The sequence below is a fragment of the Poecile atricapillus genome, chromosome 2 (assembly GCF_030490865.1).
Source record: "Poecile atricapillus isolate bPoeAtr1 chromosome 2, bPoeAtr1.hap1, whole genome shotgun sequence".
Lineage (NCBI taxonomy): Eukaryota > Metazoa > Chordata > Aves > Passeriformes > Paridae > Poecile > Poecile atricapillus.
In genome coordinates, this window is record NC_081250.1 from 15233152 (window position 1) to 15250771 (window position 17620).

At 39.4% G+C, this 17620-nt stretch overlaps 1 protein-coding gene across 19 annotated transcripts in view; it reads right to left on the bottom strand.

The window, feature by feature from the left end:
• Positions 1–17620, bottom strand: part of SVIL (supervillin) — a 134494-nt gene that overhangs the window by 43687 nt on the left and 73187 nt on the right. For 9 of the 19 annotated variants that reach the window (XM_058830679.1, XM_058830680.1, XM_058830675.1 and 6 more), the window contains 7 exons: positions 15248–15339; positions 10455–10512; positions 10179–10330; positions 9064–9730; positions 3964–4047; positions 1107–1991; positions 604–774 (listed from right to left, as the gene is read on the bottom strand). In XM_058830679.1, the coding sequence (XP_058686662.1) occupies positions 604–774; positions 1107–1991; positions 3964–4047; positions 9064–9730; positions 10179–10330; positions 10455–10462 (1967 nt within the window). In that variant the 5' untranslated portion in view covers positions 10463–10512; positions 15248–15339. The remainder of the gene's footprint in view (positions 1–603; positions 775–1106; positions 1992–3963; positions 4048–9063; positions 9731–10178; positions 10331–10454; positions 10513–15247; positions 15340–17620) is intronic. The other 10 variants (XM_058830689.1, XM_058830685.1, XM_058830684.1 and 7 more) reach the window with 3 other exon arrangements.

Genomic DNA, 17620 nt, shown 5'->3' on the forward strand with positions numbered 1-17620 from the left:
AAAAGTTAGCTGGAAACAAGACATCAAAAATGAAATTCAAATTTAATCTGAAGTAGCAGGACCTAAAAGTCTTAGGAGTGGGAGAATTTAGGAGAATTTATCTATTTTTCCAAGTTTCAGCAGTGTCCACTTGGGAACATCCTTTAATAAAGCATAAAGGCAAGCAATTGCAGCCGAACTTAAATACAGTAAAGGAAAATTATTTCTAGTTCACCTTGCAGAAAATAAAAGTCTAAGATTTGCTGCCAACTTTTTAATATAAAATAAGTAGCTTTGGTGGTTTACCAAGACAGTAAATAACAAAGAAGAGTAGATGGAAAGGAAACCCGTTATATAAAACCAAAAGCATTTAACATTAGAACCAGACAGCTACAGTACTTTATGATGATTCACTGTTCATTGTTTCAAATGGGAGAAATTTGCAACAAATTGTTTTTGTTTGGGGGGGGGTGTTTGGGTTTCATTTTATAAGAGGCTATAATAAATACTTGATAGTTCTTAAAGACAAACAATAACCTTGCAAAATGTTTATTCTAATATATGAACAAATCTTTCCACAACCTTGTTAATATCCACCTGCGCCAGAGCTACGTACGTGCCTACCTATCTGTCTCCTTTCGTTCTGCTGATGTTATAGGTTGAGTTTTAAATCTCTCAGAAGTCTTTCTATTTTCACCAGGAGTAAAATAGCGCCTCGCCTTTCGTGGCCCTCTTTCACGGTCCCCATTGGCAGACACAGTACTACCTGCTGCTGACATCTCAAACCGAGATTCACTTTCAAATTGCATGACAGAGAGCGCATAGGAAAGAAAATAGGAGAGAGAAGTAAAACACAGATGTAAGCATCTCAACAACTCCCCAGAGATCACTCTGCATGCTCCTCCGGTACCATGCGCAGACGAACACATTCCAGCTACCCCGCATCAGAACTCGCAGTAGCAAGCAGAAGCACAAAAGCAGGATTCAAACCATGTCAGCCTCCAGTACACACTGGTGAGAGCTAAGCTGTGTGCCTTAAGTGCCGAACAACAACTGCTGTTGAGTGGGTGTAATTTTGCTAAGGACGTGCAAGTCTCACACGAAAATACGAGTGAAATGTCACCTACAGTTCCGTTTTCTTGTTGGCATTAGCAGACTCCAGAAAGACATTACGGAGCTGGGCAACAGAGACTTTTGTGTCAACCATGCCAATCTCACCATTTGGTGGATTTGCTTCCACGCTCTCCTTACTTTTAAAAGGTTCTAGCTTAGTAGTCACAGTATAGTCAGACATGGAGCGAGTCAGGACCTTATGCTTTGTTGTTGACACTTTCCAAACAGGAGCCTTTGCCTTGTCAGGCTGCAATACAGATCCACTCTGTATGTACATAACAGCTTCACTCCTTTCTATGTTCTCAGGGGTCTTAAACTGCTGCTCAGGGGCCTGCCTCTTATTGCATTCCAACTCTCTCTGAACTTCCGAGTTGATTTTTGGCTTGCTTGCAAAGGAAGAACTCCCCACAGGGGTCTCCAATTCTCCTCCAAAGAGGCCTTCATGGTTCTTCCCTTGCTTGCGAATCTCAGATGGCAGAATTGGCCTTCTGCCTTTGGAAGTCTGTTCACACTCCAAGGAACCTTCCTCATCAGGTTTTGCTCCGTAACCAGGTGCTTCTTTCTTCTCACCCTCTGACGCAGTGGCTGCTGAGGACTTTGTTCCGAGGCTAATGCTGTCTGGAGGGAGGAGGCTGCCAGCAGGGCTGTTTGCTGGTTCTTCTGCTGCCATCAGCTGAGCTGTGTGAGCAATGCCAGCAGGCTGAATATAGCCATGGATTGGCTGGCGGACGGAACTGACGGGCTGATTTACAACCCTATCAAAGGCAGACGTTTCTGTCTGAAGAGGCATGTAGTGGGCTGGCACTGGATGGGATTTTCTCTGAGATACTGTGTCTGTGACAAGTTCAGGGCTTCCACGAGCAATTTCCTCTTTCACCAATTTCTCTCTAACTTTTACTCTTTAAGAAAGAAAAAGGATTAAAGCTGTGAACAGCAATACCCAATCTGGAAAGGAACACAGACACCTACTGTGGGTACAGACAGCAACATTGTAGTAAAATAAAAACCAATATATCAAAATAAAGCCATCTTTTGATGCAACCTCTTCCTCCCCCCAAGTCATAGCATTAACACCGCTCAATAACAGTTAAGTGATTCACCGGCCCTTGGACATGCATGACTCTTGAGAAGGTAACTGTGCAAGCTCTGGGAACATACAGCATGTTCTCATGAGATCACAAGGGCATTTGCCAAACAGCACATACCTATAGTCTCAGACAAACAAGATGATCAAAACTGTTTTTTATATTATCAGAGTGTTTGGTTCAGCCTGAAATTGAAAATTCTACTGGCAGTTGTGTATGCAGTCGGACATTTGAAAATGTCTAAACACTGGGAAGTTTACGTCATACCAGGATGTTGTTGCATTGGGGAAAGGGATGAAAAAACATGTTATCTCCACCTAACCCGTCGGATATTTTGCCAGACTGGTTTACTTGTGTTTTTGTGTGTCATTTAAGACATCTGAAATGTCACATGTAGTGTAACCAGTTTCAGAAAGTGAGAAAAAACATTGAAAGGGCAAGTCCTAAATCCAAAAGTGAAACTATGGCATAGCTGTTGCTCTTCAGAGAGCTTGCAGGAAAAAACGCATTTAAAAACTGAAACAGGCATTCTGTTTTAAAATGTTTCATTACATTCTAACATGCAAAACTTGCAAAAAACACTTGTTCCCAAAAGTTACCTTACTTCAATGTGTTTTCTAGAAACACCTCTGGACTTGTGCAACATCCATGCAGAACAGAATTTTATTTAACCTTTCTAAACTGAATACAGCAGCACAGTGAGAGGCAAGCACGTGCAGCCGGGGCCAGCCTTTGCTCAGGGGCTGTCACTGCAGGTAAAGCTCTCCAGCCCTTTTACAGCCTCGCCGAGGCTCAGACAGCTTACTGGGCGAGTGTCTGTAGATAACGCACACAGTATTAAAAATGAAAGCCCTGTACTTCCTGCCCTCCCAAATGGGTATGAAAAAATCATTTTAGTTCTGAGGAAAGAGACTCAAGCTAGGAAACTAGCTGAAAGTAAGTAATCCAGCTCAAAGTATGTGCAATTCCAGGCTTGCTACCAACAGACTTTTTGGAGTTTACATCATTAAGAAAAAAGAAAAAAAGTATGATTTAGGAAAAAAAGAAAATTATCTAAAAGAATAATTCAGGATATCCATAGTTATTTGAAACACCAATCTTTCTAACATTTTGGTGCTTCTTACTTCTGAAGATTGATGCACTTGTCAGGGAAAGTTGCTTAAGCACATAAAGTGTGTTAAGTCTGAAGAAGTATTCTTTGAACTACATGTACCAAGCATTCTCCAGAACATCCACACTGATGTTAGTACTGGGTTATAAGTATTACTTTAATCAAGAACATGGAAAAGAGTCTTTTCATGGTGTGCTCACTGTATGTGAGTAAAACCAGGAGAAAGCAGCTGCCTGTAGCTTTGATCAAGAGTTTGTTTTACTTTTCCATGTAATTATTTTTTTATTTCCTTTGTACCATCTCCTTTGGAATTCAAGGAGTTATTTGTAGGGGATGCTAAGACAGAATGGTGTACAGTATAAAAATATGCTGGTTTGCAGAGAACAAAATGAGATAAAATAAGAAGTTATAAAATCTAGTGGAAGCCAGAATGATAGTCGCTGTGGAAGAAGCTTGGGAAATTTGTACTTCTTCATCAAAATACCAATTGATTCTAAGAATAAAAGCAGATACTTCAGAAAAGTTTCAACAGCTTTTTATTCACAAAAACCCCCACTTTCTTACTTGCTGCTGTTAAAGGGAAATTAAGGGCAAGTGTTAAATACAGATAGTAAAAGGAAAGAACGGGGAGGTTTGCAGTCTGATTGTTAGCCACACAGCCATGTTTTATGATACCTGGAGGGCCAGCTGATAAGTGAAGGTGTGTCCCCTTCCGAATCTTTCTGAAGAAACCATTCAGGTTTTGCTTTCCCTGCACTACTACAGAAAACAGAACTTCAGGTAATTTCTGAGATATCAACACATGCTCCCATAATTTCTCCCAATCTCCCCTCCCCACTGCTTTTTATTTTTGATTACTCAGTTGCAGAGTACTGTTGTAGAAAACAAAAGCAATGCATACTAATTTAATTCAAAGGTGACAAACTGTGGAAGAAACTATTATATAATCCCACAAACATATATGAAGTATTTGAAATGGTAAAGATTCTGCAGAGGTAACTTTACCAAGTGCACATTCTCCAAAAATTGAGAAGTGAAAGTAATTACACAACCTTATTTTTGCATTTGCCATTGCAGGTCAGTCTGTATAAGGACATCTGAAAAAGTTGTTAAAGCCATTCCTTTAATTTGTGATTTAAAGTGGTAAAGACCGCTGCAATCAAAACAAAGTAGTAATATGAATTCAATGAAGTGAAAAATTCACATGGCTACATCATATTTCCTGAGATATTCTCAGGAGCATCTGGAACCCCTCTGTCCTCTTGTAACTCTGTATCACAAAGCTTCAGAAATGCCCACCTGGTTAGCACAAGTCAAACCTGCTGTGTCACTGGGTGACTTGGCAAAGGAAAAGCTTAAGAAACAAAGTGACCCCAAATTTAATCTTGCCTTGACTTTACGCTGTTTACACTTTGGAGTTGAAAGCATGTAAAGAAAGAAGAGCTTTTAAAAGTCCCACAGCAGTGCAAGAAAGGGTGTTTGCAGACTTCCTACATACAGTTTCTCAAATATTTTCCTAATGTTCACCTTCACCTACAATCCCCCATGAACAGTAGAACACATCAAGGACTTTTAACTTTGCAAGCACAGCCTGTCCTGCCACATCAATGTTTACAAACTCACTCCCCAGAAGTGACAAGCATCCAGGATGTTTTGCATTACTTATAGCTACATTTGAAAGAACTTTTCCATTGGAGAAGAGACATTTGGGATAAAAACCCCAAATTAAGCTCCAGGTCACATACTTCAATTTTTCTTAGCTACTCTTTTATGAAAAATAGTTGAAAAATGTCAAATCAACAACTGTTCTGAAGATAACAGTGTATTTGATGGAAATAAGTTTAAATTTCAGAACTCACCTACTGTTGCCATTGAATCCAAATCTATGTTTGAATAACAAACACCAACTGTTAGAACACCTTCTGTTTTTCCAAACGTTTCTGAATGCCTAACGGAACTGACCAAATAGGAGGTAAAGCCCTTTTGCAGAAGCTGACTAGAAGCAGCTATCTGGAACTGCTTTGAAGCACAGGAACTTCCTTCTCTCTTAATGTGTACTTTGGCACATATTTATAGTGGGCATGGCCCAAGCAGCAATTATTTGTACTTGATCATTCATCCTTTGAAGAGTGGAATCAGAAGAACACAAGCCGCATTTTGAATTTAATCAGCCATTTCGGGTGCCAAATGCAGGCAATGTCAAATGATACCTTCTCAATGATGGGTAACTGGATTAATTATTAAATCTTCCTAGTACTGAAGGCACAAAAGCTTTCATATATATTCCAAAGCAAGCTGCACTTATTTTCCAATTTAAACTCAGGAAATTTAAATTTAACAATACCAATTTTATACCCTGTATATAATGTGGAACTGACTTCAGAACAGCAGACCCCTGAAAAACTAGAGTTAGCCTTTTTTTCTCTTGTGAAAATAGCCTTATAGGAGACCACAACAGGGTAACTTTAAATGGACTGCATGGACACAATGACTTTTTTACCACTCAAAATTAGGGACAAGAACTTCAGAGAGGTTTTTCTTACATCTCTGAATATCATACCAGGGAGCACACACTGGCACTGAAAGTGTCAGGGGTATTAAAGAATGGGCTCTTGGCAACATGGCCTTTAAAGTACCACCTACTACCTATGTATCCAAACAAGAGACCAAATCCTACATTTAAGCTCTTGGCTGCTTTGAGTACTACACCACATCTTGGTGGGTGCAGATGGTTTCCTTCAAAAGATAGACAGACAGCAGTTAGGGGAAATTTGTTTTGAGATAATGCAATCAGCATTATCAGTCAGCAATTTGTATAGTATTATTGCTTATTCACAGAATAGTTTGAGTTGGATGGGATCATTAAAGGTCACTTAGTCCAATCCCTCTGCAATGAGCAGGAACATCTTCAGCTAGAACAGGTTGCAGAGAATCCCATCCAACATCACCCTGAATGCTTCCAGGGATGGGACATCTACCTTCTCTTCAACCTGTGCCAGTGTTTTATCACCCTTCTTGTAAAAAATTTCTTCCTTATATCTAGTATCAATCTACCCCTTTTTTAGTGCAAAACCATTCCTCCTTGTCTTATCGGAAGGGAGGAATGTCCCTGTTAAAAAGTGTCACAATCTTATAATCACCTCCTGCAGCACTGAAAAGCTGAAATCAGATGTCCCTGGAACCTTCACTTTTCCAGGCTGAACAACCACAATTCTCTCAGCCTTTTCTTATAGGAAAGGTGCTCCATCTCTCTAATTGTTTTTGTGGCTCTCCTCTGGACTTGCTCCAACACTCTATGTCTTTCCTGTGCTGAGAATTACAGAGCTATAGATACAGTATTCCAGGTGGGATCTCAGGAGAGCGGAGTAGAGGGGCAGAATTGCATCTCTCAACCTGCTGACCATGATCCTTTTGATGTGATTGCCAGCTCATGTTCAGCCCCTCACCCATCAGTTCTGCAAAGTTCTTGGCAGAACTGCTCTCAGTCCCTTAAACCTCCAGCCTGTTCTGGTACTACTGGGGCTTGCCCCAGCCCAGGTGCAGGACTTTGCACTTAGCCTTACCAAACCCCTCAGGAGACTGGTGAGCCTAATTCCCAAGCTTTTCCATGTCCCCCTGGATGATATCCCATCCTTCAGGAGTGTCAACCACACCACTCAGCTTGGTGTCATCTGCAAAACTGCTGAGGGTGCACTCAACCCCCTTGTGTCATTGAGGAAGACAATAAATAACCCTTGTCCCATACAGACCCTTAAGGGGAACCACTTGTCACTGATGTTTAGGACTCTGAGCTGTTGACCACTACAGCCTGGATGCAACCGTCCAGCCAGTTCCTCATCTACCAAACAATCTATCCATAGCTCTTCAATTTAGAGAGAAGGATGTCGTGGGGGACAGTGTTGAAGGCCTTGCTGGAGCACAGACAGAGACATCCATAGCCTTTCCCTTGTCCACTGATGTAGTCACTCAACCATAGAAGGTCACTAGATGGGTCAGGCAGGACTTGCTGTGATGAAGCTCTGCTGGCTGTCTCGAACCACCTCCCTGTGCTCTATGTACCTTAACATAGCTTCTGAGAGGATCCGTTCCATGATCTTCCCAGGCACAGAGGTGAGGCTAACAGGGCAGTAATTTCCAGTATCCTCCTTTCTACCCTTTTTAAAGATGGGTGCAATGTTTCCCTTTTTCCAGTCACTTGGGACTTCACCTGACTGCTCAAATATCATGGAGATATAGCCAACTGCCTCAAGACTCTGGGATATATCTAATTGGGTCCTAGAGCCTTATTTTTGTTCAGTTTCCTCAGGTAGTCAGGAACATGATTTTTTTCTCATAGTGGGAGGGGCTTTGCTTCCCCAGTCACCATCCTGCTGTCCACCCAATCATGAGGTGTGGAAAGAGAGGTTGCCATTGAAGACTGAGGCAAAAAAGTAGTTGAGTCTTCTCCTTGCCCACTGTTACCAGTTTTGTTTTGACCTTCAATTTCCAGCTAACACACGTGTAGAAGTTCTTGCTATGCTTTGCATCCCTTGCCAAGTTCAGTTCCAGCTTCACCTTGCCCTTCCTAACGTCATCTCCACACAACAGGGCAGTGTCCCTATACTCTTCCCAAAACACCTGTGTCTGCTCACTCACTGTGCATTTACTTCTTTAATAATCCATGCTGGTGTCTTTCCTTTTTTTTCCTGATTTCTCACAACTGGGAACTGAGAGTTCTTGCGCTCTATGGAAAGCATAAATGTTTGAGTTTATACCAGTTGCCTCAGTTTCTTAAAAACAGTCAACACTGCTCAGCATTGTGCACATATGTTTGAAATTAACTTTTCATTTACATCATTTTTAGTTGCAACATTTTAACTTAAGTTTTTAGTTAATATTTTCTATCCACCTACCAAAATATTACAGACTCTCACTTAGAGAAAATCATACTTTAAAAAAAATCCTAGTAATGCATTGTTTTCAGTCAGCATAAGAATTTCATGTTATTTCTATACCACATTGAGAAACTGTAATGTAAAATCAGTGAAAACTAATTTTTTTACTCTTTTTGGAAGAATCTGGTTACCCTATTACCATAGCAAATTTGTCAATTCCGAACCAATTCAGCATGAATTTTAACTCTCCCTTCTGCCCCTCATGCATGTATATGCCTGATATTATCTGAAAGATTGACTATCACAGTTCTAAAGGGATTTTACACTTTCACATTAGGAAAACAAATCAACTATTATTTCAACTGACCCAAGACACTCTTCAGCTTTTAACTGTGCAAACTGTTTTATTTTGGCAGAAGCCATCCTAAAGATATTCAAATCTTCACTAAGAAACAGCTTGTCTCTACTTGGAAGCTCCCAACCAATAATTACAAGATATAGAAGAAAGAAAGTTAAAGAATTGCTCTAACAGGTTATTGAAAAACCAAAAACAAAACCCAAGGGGATTCAGAACCATAACTCCTTCAATTTCTAGTTTGTGTCCTCCCCATAAAAGGCCTAATTTTAGCGAAAATTCTATAAATATAAAGTGAAACCAAGGACACAGCTAATTAGAGAAATATAAAGTCACTTCCTTGTATCAGACACACACTGTGATACAGTAAACCCAACGAATGCAGCTTGAGATGCCCAAAACAACTAAATACATTCTTCAAGGGTAATAAATACATTGTCATTAATACTGATACAACTGATATACTGTATCAGTGATGACAGTGATACAGAAGCCAGTTAAGATAAAGGAATCAACAGCGAAACAAAAAATAAAAATCATGCTTACCTTTGTCTGCTGTTACTGTGCAAGGGCTGGTCATTCTGCAAGTGGGTCGGTGAGGCTGCCTGCTTTGGTGGAGAGAGGGACTCTTGGGGGGTTTGCTTTGGTGATATTGGCACTTCATTATAGCAGGAAGAGTCTCGTCCAGAAAGTGAAAGGGAGACAGAACTATCCAAAGTTGCTGAAGGGTCAGAAGCCTGTCTAATGGCACTGTCATCTGCTTTTCTAACACTCTTTTCATTTGAGAGGTCATCTTTATCTTCATGGCTGGAGTACTCTTTGGAATCAGAAATCACACTCTTTGATGCCTTCATCTCAGTCCTGGACAAATAGAGGCTGCCATAGTCCTTGTTTTCATCACCTTGCCTTTCACTTTTCACTCCCTTTCTTTCCACGCTGTCAGGATCTTTCCTTGCCCGTGTATATCTGGATGAGTAGTCAGAATCCAAATCAGAATCAAGAGATAATCCATACTTTTCTGCCAGCTGGCGTCGCCTCTCTGCCTTGTACCTAGCTATTCTCTCTGCTTTTGACTCTAGCTCCTGAACATCCATGTTTGCTGTACTGTACAAGGGCTCTGTATTACCTCCTGTGGTTTCTGATCTGTATCTGGATGATCTGGGTTGTTTTTCTACAGAAGAATCTGAAGTTTCCTCCTCTTCATTTGATCTTCCTGTCAAAGTATCACATATATAAGCAAGTCCTTCCCAAAACTCCAGGTACCCCACCCACCACTCAAACTGAGTGAACTAAAAGCTTTCCATTTTCTTACAAATCAAAATGACTGCACAGATACAATACATGTATCTATATGTATGTATGCACACATACAATACATTTTTGCACTCTTGTCTCCAAAAGCACATACAAACAATTAAGAAATATGTATTAGGAATAATTCTTTAATAAGTAATAGTTCTCAATACAAATAGTTATTTTAAAGCCATAAAAACCATCAACATTTTTCAAATAAGACAACTGGAGACTTAAAAGGCAAATTAAAAAAACCCAAACAACCTAACAGAGCTCTTCTGTAGAACCCTTCTCTAGGTACTGCATAACTGATAGTGCAGGAAATATGAATTAGAGCAGTGCAAGACTGACAGACATGTGCTGCTTACCTAAGTGGGGGCTGTATGGGTCAGTTGCACGCATGTATCTTGGTGTATCTTCCTCTAGTAAACGGTGCGTGACTGATCCTGGGCAGTTTTGTAGAAGCATTGGTTGTGTATCATTTTCAATTCCCTCTAAGCGCCTAGCTATTCTTTCTTTTCTGAAAAATATGTGAAAAATGTGAAAACAGGCATCTTGAAGATTCGAGGGCAGAGTTTCTACAAGGAGGTAACAAAACAAGCTGTGTGTTTTGTTTTACAGGCCAAAGACATTTTTTCCTTTACCTTTTCATTTCCAAAAAATCTCGGTTGTTTGGTTCAAAGAGTTTTCTTAATTCTGAAACTGAGACAACAAAAGATTATACAGCTTATAAAACAGTAAGTTTCAGAAACTTGCTAAAATGCTTTAGAATAATAAGAATCAGTCAAATAAAGTTCAGAGGTTTGAAATAGCTTTTGTCAGGAAATGAGCATTTTCCTCTTGTTTTCCTGGTTTATTAAGGTTGTGCTGCCAAAAGTGCATTAGGCACATAAGTGTGACTATCAAATACTCCTCCCCTCCACATACTTCCAGGCTAATCCCGAATCTGCTATGCCATCCTAGCAGTTTTCAAGATCTACTATATACTGGACAAGTTGTATTTTGATCAGCTGAAGTCAAGCTTATGTGCTCTAGTAACCCATTTGAAAACCAGGTAGTATGGAAAGTCTGCTTACCCTGTCTACTCAAAGGTAAGGGACTGACTATGTTTAAAGAGAAGCAGTAAGGAAGAGATCCCCTCTTTCTTACTTTCCTCCACACCCTTATATTGATCAAATCCCAAGAATTCCAGTGACTCATTGCTGATGTGAAAATTACCATGCACTGTCACAGTACTCTTGCATGGTTAATCACTTGTTACTTAGCTAACTTTCCCTTGCAGTTTTAATTGGACATACTTTCCTTCTCTTCTCCTGAACCTTTTGCTGGTGTTAAGTGCCAGCAGACAGCTGCCATAGTCCACAAAATAGTCACGAACCAAGGGGAGGCACGATAGATGAAGTAATCCGTATATATATACACATATGTGCACGTGCAAACCACACTGGGGCAGTGAGCGCTACACAAATAAGGGCAGTGTGGCTTCTTACCACAAGGAAGAGAAACTGTCCAGGCTGTCCAGGGAAGCAGGGGGCTGGTGTGGGGGTGTGCCTAACACATAGACATGCATATCCACACACCCCTGTATTGTTTGCCTCAGCAAACATGTGGTGCTGAAAGCCGTGTGCATCTATTCATGAGCTAATGCACCTCTGGGGTTCGAACCCAGGGATCAAAAGTTAAAGCAAGCTAAAGTCTGCACCTGCTAAATTGGCAGAGATTGCCATCAGAAACACCTGATGAGTCAGGAGTGTCTAGCTGACATTGTTCCATTGCAGAGGTTAACCTATCAGCTTATTTGTCATGCTACCAGACATCATTGCTCTAGATACGTAGAAGATAAATATTATTGAAACACCACCCTTTTAAAGGTCAGATGCACACTTTCTGCCTTCCCTCTACTGCAAGAACTCAACATGCACAGCTTGGTCAGGGTTCCAGCTCAGCTGACTCATCCAGGAAGTCTGCTGTACTCAGTACCAGTGCTCACACCTCATAGATACTGTTGACATTGATTGCCATATCAACCTTACATGCTGAAAAGTCTTCAAGTAGGACTACAGATAAAATGTGTGGGATCAGCAAGAATGAATACATTCTGATCCTCAAGCAACACTAAAGCAAAACTAAAGCAAAGATGAGCACTTATGTTGTGTTTTCCCAGACCTTTCTCCCAGTGCATGGGCAGTTTCCACTGTTGCCCTGTCTATTCTAGATGTGCTAGCAGTGGAACTGTGCTAAACAGAGAACTTAGCCATTTGAAACCAGCCTTCCTTTCAGATCCACACCAAAGGAAATGATTTCTCATAAAGACTTTGTTCTTGCTTCCCCAAATCTACTTTTGTTTAATTATGACCCACTAGCTATTAAAGAGTTTTTCTGTTCCATCTGTTGGCTATGTATACACAACATATGTCAAAACAAAACCTGTAATTGTCTGTCTTCAGACATGTCAAAGGCCTTCAGAGCTCAGAGGTAGTAAAATCATATTCCATCCAAATCCTGTTCTTTTTCTTTCCCCTAGTCACCAGTTTATACAGGCACCAAAACCATCATCAAAGAACCGGTCTTTTCCACAGCTTCAGTAAAGCTCTAAAGCATAGCTACATTTATCAGTGAAAGCCTTCTCTCCCCCCACCCCCAGAAAAGGAAATTTGACAATAAGTTGTCCACATACAAGAAATGTGGAACATCCAAAGAACTCCCAAAGCACTCTCTTGCTACATGCTAGCTGAAGTTCCAGAGATTCTACTACCACTTCACAGTCCTAAAAAGAGCACTGGTCTCATGAAAAATGTCTCCCAACACCTCCCCAAACAACAAGGGACAAAAATAGCATGGGACTACTCTATGCTGCCTTATAGTTTTTCCAACCTTGAGAAGTAATTCCAGCTAGAATTGCCAATATCTGCAGAATTTTTTTTTTTTTTTGTGAAAGCAGTTCCAGCAATATTCTTCTCTCGGTAAAGTGGGAAAAAGAAGCACACAAACAGAAAAACCAAAAGCAGATAAAATGCAGTAAAAGTCTTCTAGTCTAGTGGTTTCTTTTTGATCAATAAAATATTTTACTTCAAAACATAAAAACCAGTTGGAAATATTTCACTCCCAAGGACATTGGTTGGCCCTTGCAAATTTGGTTACCAGGTTTCTCCTTTTTAGTTTACAATTTGAGTATGTTGGTGCCAGTTCCCATCTGTCCATGGGATATTTTCCCATGTGACCATCACAAACAAAACCATGGAAGCGCTGAAGAACAGCAACACTTCTACCTAAAAGGTAGCACAAAAATCTGATTCAGCACACAAGAAAAGACTAAGAAGCTTAAAATAATTAATTTCACAGTAAAAGCTCCTTATCTGGATTATTTCATGGCAACATACTTTGTAAGTACTGTTGGTCAGTTAAGGTCAAGAGGAAGAACAGCCGCAGCTCAGAAGCAGCTCTGAACTTGAGGCTTTATTTTAGGATGTTGAGCAGGATGCTGTGGTAGGATACCCTCTAAGGTAAACTGTCGAGAAGCATCTTAACTTTGCTAACTGTAGTCCTTCAAAACAAAATTTACTTTGGAATACCATTATTTAAGAAAACAGCATTGTTCCCTATGTTGTCCCAGAATGAAAAATAATAAGTACATTTGGGATGCATCTTATATTTTAAAAACTCCTAAAATTAAGGTGAAATATTTCTTACAGAAATATACATTCACAGAAATATTTCAGAAACCTGCAACAGAATATAATCATGTTTATGCTGAAAGTCCTCTTTGACAGCTGCAAAGGAGACATGAATAAAGTTGCAGCCATGTGACAGCAGTTTTCTTTTTACAGTACAGATGATGTAAATACTCAATTAAGCTTTCTAAAAGTTCATGATAGAGGGGGAGCACGTACATTTGTGAAGCCTGGATAGACATGGATAAAAAGGTTACCTGCCAGAGGATTTATTATTCAGAGATGGTAAATAACCATTGCAACACAGGTACCTCACATTTTCATTTTGAGGAAAATTTAATACAATAGCAAAGCCTACCAGCCTCATTCCTACTTCTTCCTCTCTACAACTGGAAAGGTGAGGGTCTTAAAACTAGGCTGGAGAAGCAATTATCTTCTGTTTATGCCAGCAAAGGTGTATTGACATGTTCAGTGCCCAACTGCAGGTCTCAGTTCAGTATCAGTTGAAAATGAAAAACATTCCTTTGATTCCTCAACATGTGCAAATCTGCATCAAAATTAGGCTCTAGAGAGGACAGATAAACTGTATTTTCAAAAACCCCTGGACTTCAAGTAGTTACCTCAGAATGCAACCAGAAGCTCCCACTGCTTAAGTCTTAAGTCTGGTACACACCAAATATGATGCCTTTATTATGAGATTTTTTAAAAAAAATTAACTTGCTGGCCACATGATTGTAAGGCTAAGTGCAAGGAATAATGAGAACTAGGGATTATTACTGTCTCGTGCTCTCGGAAGTCTGTATTGTATAAACACATTGCACTCTATTCCATAATTTTGCCAACATTTCTTTTTGAACATCTGTAATGATGTTCAAAATGATATCTAAAAGCAAGCATATCACTTAAAGAACACTTAGATGCTATTCTGGAAGAAATGCTCCTTTCCAGAGGAACTCTGCAACAAACGACATAAAAAGAGCAAGCCAGTTCCTTTACATTGTGATTAGTGCATTTAGCCTTGTAGTTTGTCTGAAAGAAGAAAGTATCACCAGAACACACACACATACAATTTTAATCAAAGTTCTGAGGTCCACAACATCCTTGAATGAAGAGAACATCTTTGTGCCAGTTGCACATAGTTCTTCAGTCAAATGTCACCCTCTATGGGTCAAGCACATTGTGATTTTCTCTAAATAATTCAAGAGAGTTATTTATCTGCATCAATTGTGTCAAACGATAAAGATGGAACTGCTGTTTTCTTCAGAAATTATTCATATTAAGATAGAAGTTTGGAACAAAAGAAACTAAAAAAAACCCCGAAACTAAACTCCATATGTACTGCAGGCCCTTTAGCACACAAGAGAAAAATTAAAGTGCAGTCAGCTGGTCATGCAAGCACAGTCACTCCACCAACCACCAAAGGGGCCTGGAAAGAGCTATGACTCTTAACAACTCAAGTTAATACTTCTGAACCCAGAACTAATCTAACTGTACAAAGAAGCTCTCTGAAGTTTTGAATTTCAACTACTAACCTATTGAAACTAGGTAAACAAAGGAACTTTATGAAGACAGGGATGTAGGAAGGTCTCATAAAAGAGCATTGTGGTTCATCCCCTGTTTCATCCTTTATACATATTTCACAGGGAAAACTCATTTACAAAACATCTGGGCCTAAGTGATTTTAACTGTGCCTTGCACTTGCACAGAAGCAACTTCACATGCTGTTAAATTACCACTTGTGTTCATAATATGTCTCCTTCACCTACCTTTTGGAAGTACTGCTAAGAGATTAGCATCAATATCCTTGGTGCTGTTCGCAAGTTCTTCTTTATCTTCAAATGAGAACTCCTTCTGAAAACTGAAAGCAACATCTGGTTTACAGAACTGTGGATGTCTCTGCTGCAAATCAAATAAACTCAAGACATAACCAATTTACTTCAAGATAGTCTAACAGAGATACCAAAGAAAATATTTTCCCTAAGAATGAGCTAAGAAATTACCCAAAGAAACTCAGAAAGCCAAACCTAACATAATTTGAAACTTGTTTGGAACTGACTGTGACACATTTTTGCATTAAATTACTGACCGGAGACTGATTTCAAAATGCTTTACTAAGCAATTACGTTTAAAATAATCTATATTGAACGGTTCTTCATAAATATTAAAACATGTCATCAAATGTAGTACTGCATGTACATTCCACATAGAAGCCTTCTGCACTACTACCCTGTTATTGTTACTGCACTGTTCTCTGGAACAGTGAAGTTACACAGCTTATAACATACTAATGGGAGTATCAGATAATTTAATTTTATATCATGTCTTTTCAAAACAGGAAAACTGCCCGTTTAGATAAAACAAAATATTTATTTAAATATATTCATTAAATATACGAATTTTAACTGTAAAATGTAGGTGTCATAATGGTCTAAAGTATATCCCAACTGTCTACAGAGACTGTTTTGGAGGAACTGTTCCTCCTTGTAAGCAAGATTTTTTTTTTTCTTCAATCAATAAAAATAGAGAACAAATTATTGTATTCTGCTATTGTGACTATTCCAGCTGGGCATAAGAAAACTTAAAATGGTCTTAAAACCTTTAATAAACTGTGTAGACAGGTGTAACAGACATAAATCCTCACAGTGATCCCAGGTTCCTCATTTTGTCACAGTAGTGGTGTGCCATATGATTTAATGTCATTCTGATAAGAAAATTCACACAGTCTTACTGTTGGAAAATCTTTCCTTAGGACAGATTTTAAATGGCTGCTTTTTTTTCAAGGGTATGAATTCTGTTCTCACTGTTTCCAAAGAAGAATTCTCAATGAAGAGTTTTAATATATATTGACTAAGATTTTTCCTTGTTTATCGTTTATGAATAACATTCCTTTTTAAGATATTGAGGGGAGAATAAAACCCTTGAAATGACAATGAAGAAAAACTGGGCTGTGTCACAACCAGGCACCATGCCACCTGCTGCAAAATCTCTCCAACAACTGCACTTAGAGAAATTATTCCAGTACTGCCAAGAAAAGCAGTGTTAGCCACTACAGAAAATAACAAATAGAAGATGGAGAGCTGCAATAAGCTGCCCATTAGAGAGAACTGTGTATCCTTACAGGGCAAACGCATGGTAATTGAACTAAAAAATCAAAACACAATGAAAATATAGCACACAGCAGTCACAAACAAATGGATCCACACGTCATCTGAGAATGGGCAGAGACTCAGTTAACTGGATGTTTCTCTATGCCTGACCCCACACTGCCAACAGTTGTAATTCTTACTAGTCTCACAATGTATTATTTTCTTACAGACACACTTCTGGAGAACCCTGGATGGAGAGATACCAGTTCCCAATTGAAAGCAGTTTCTACTCCTTTTAGATGAGGATGAGTTTGAAAAATGCATATATTAGCTTAAGGCTATAAACCAACCCCAAATTTTTTCTGCTAAACCAACTTAATTACTTAAGACAAAAGTGCTGAAAGATCTAACTCATGACTTTTGAATACCTGGGCTTTATCTAGCAGTATCTCCACTTGCTTTCATAATGCTTGTGACAGAGCAACACCTTAAGTTTCCATGAACAAGGGGCTCTGTACAGAAAAACATTCACTCAACAGCAAAATCTTTGTTTAAATTAACTGTGTGTGAGCACCCACCACTATGCCTAATTCCTACATGAATTTCCAAGGGTAAAATCATGGAATCAGGACTGGCACTAGCCTGATGGTTCTATAAACAACCACATTATTGGATTGCTTCTAAACTAGTTACATTCACTCCTGCTCCTCCCTTCACTCCTGCTCCTCCCTCCAGGGAGTTCTAGAGACTTTGAAGGCAGAGATCCTTTAAATCCTGTTTGAATGTCTGCCACTGCGTTTCCATCCATTTGTTCTCATGCCAGTGTTGTCAGTTACCTTACTTATTTTTCTTAATAGAGGTTATCTACATGTACCCAGATTTCTCAGGACAGGCTCTCAGTCTCATTGATCATCTGTTCTCTACTTATTCCAGTCTTAAGTAATCTTTTTTTTAGTATATGGTGACCAGAATTGGGTGGTCTTGATTCCAGACTTGGGTCTTAGCAGTATCTTATGAAAATACAATTTTTAATAGGGAAAGAATTATTCTATG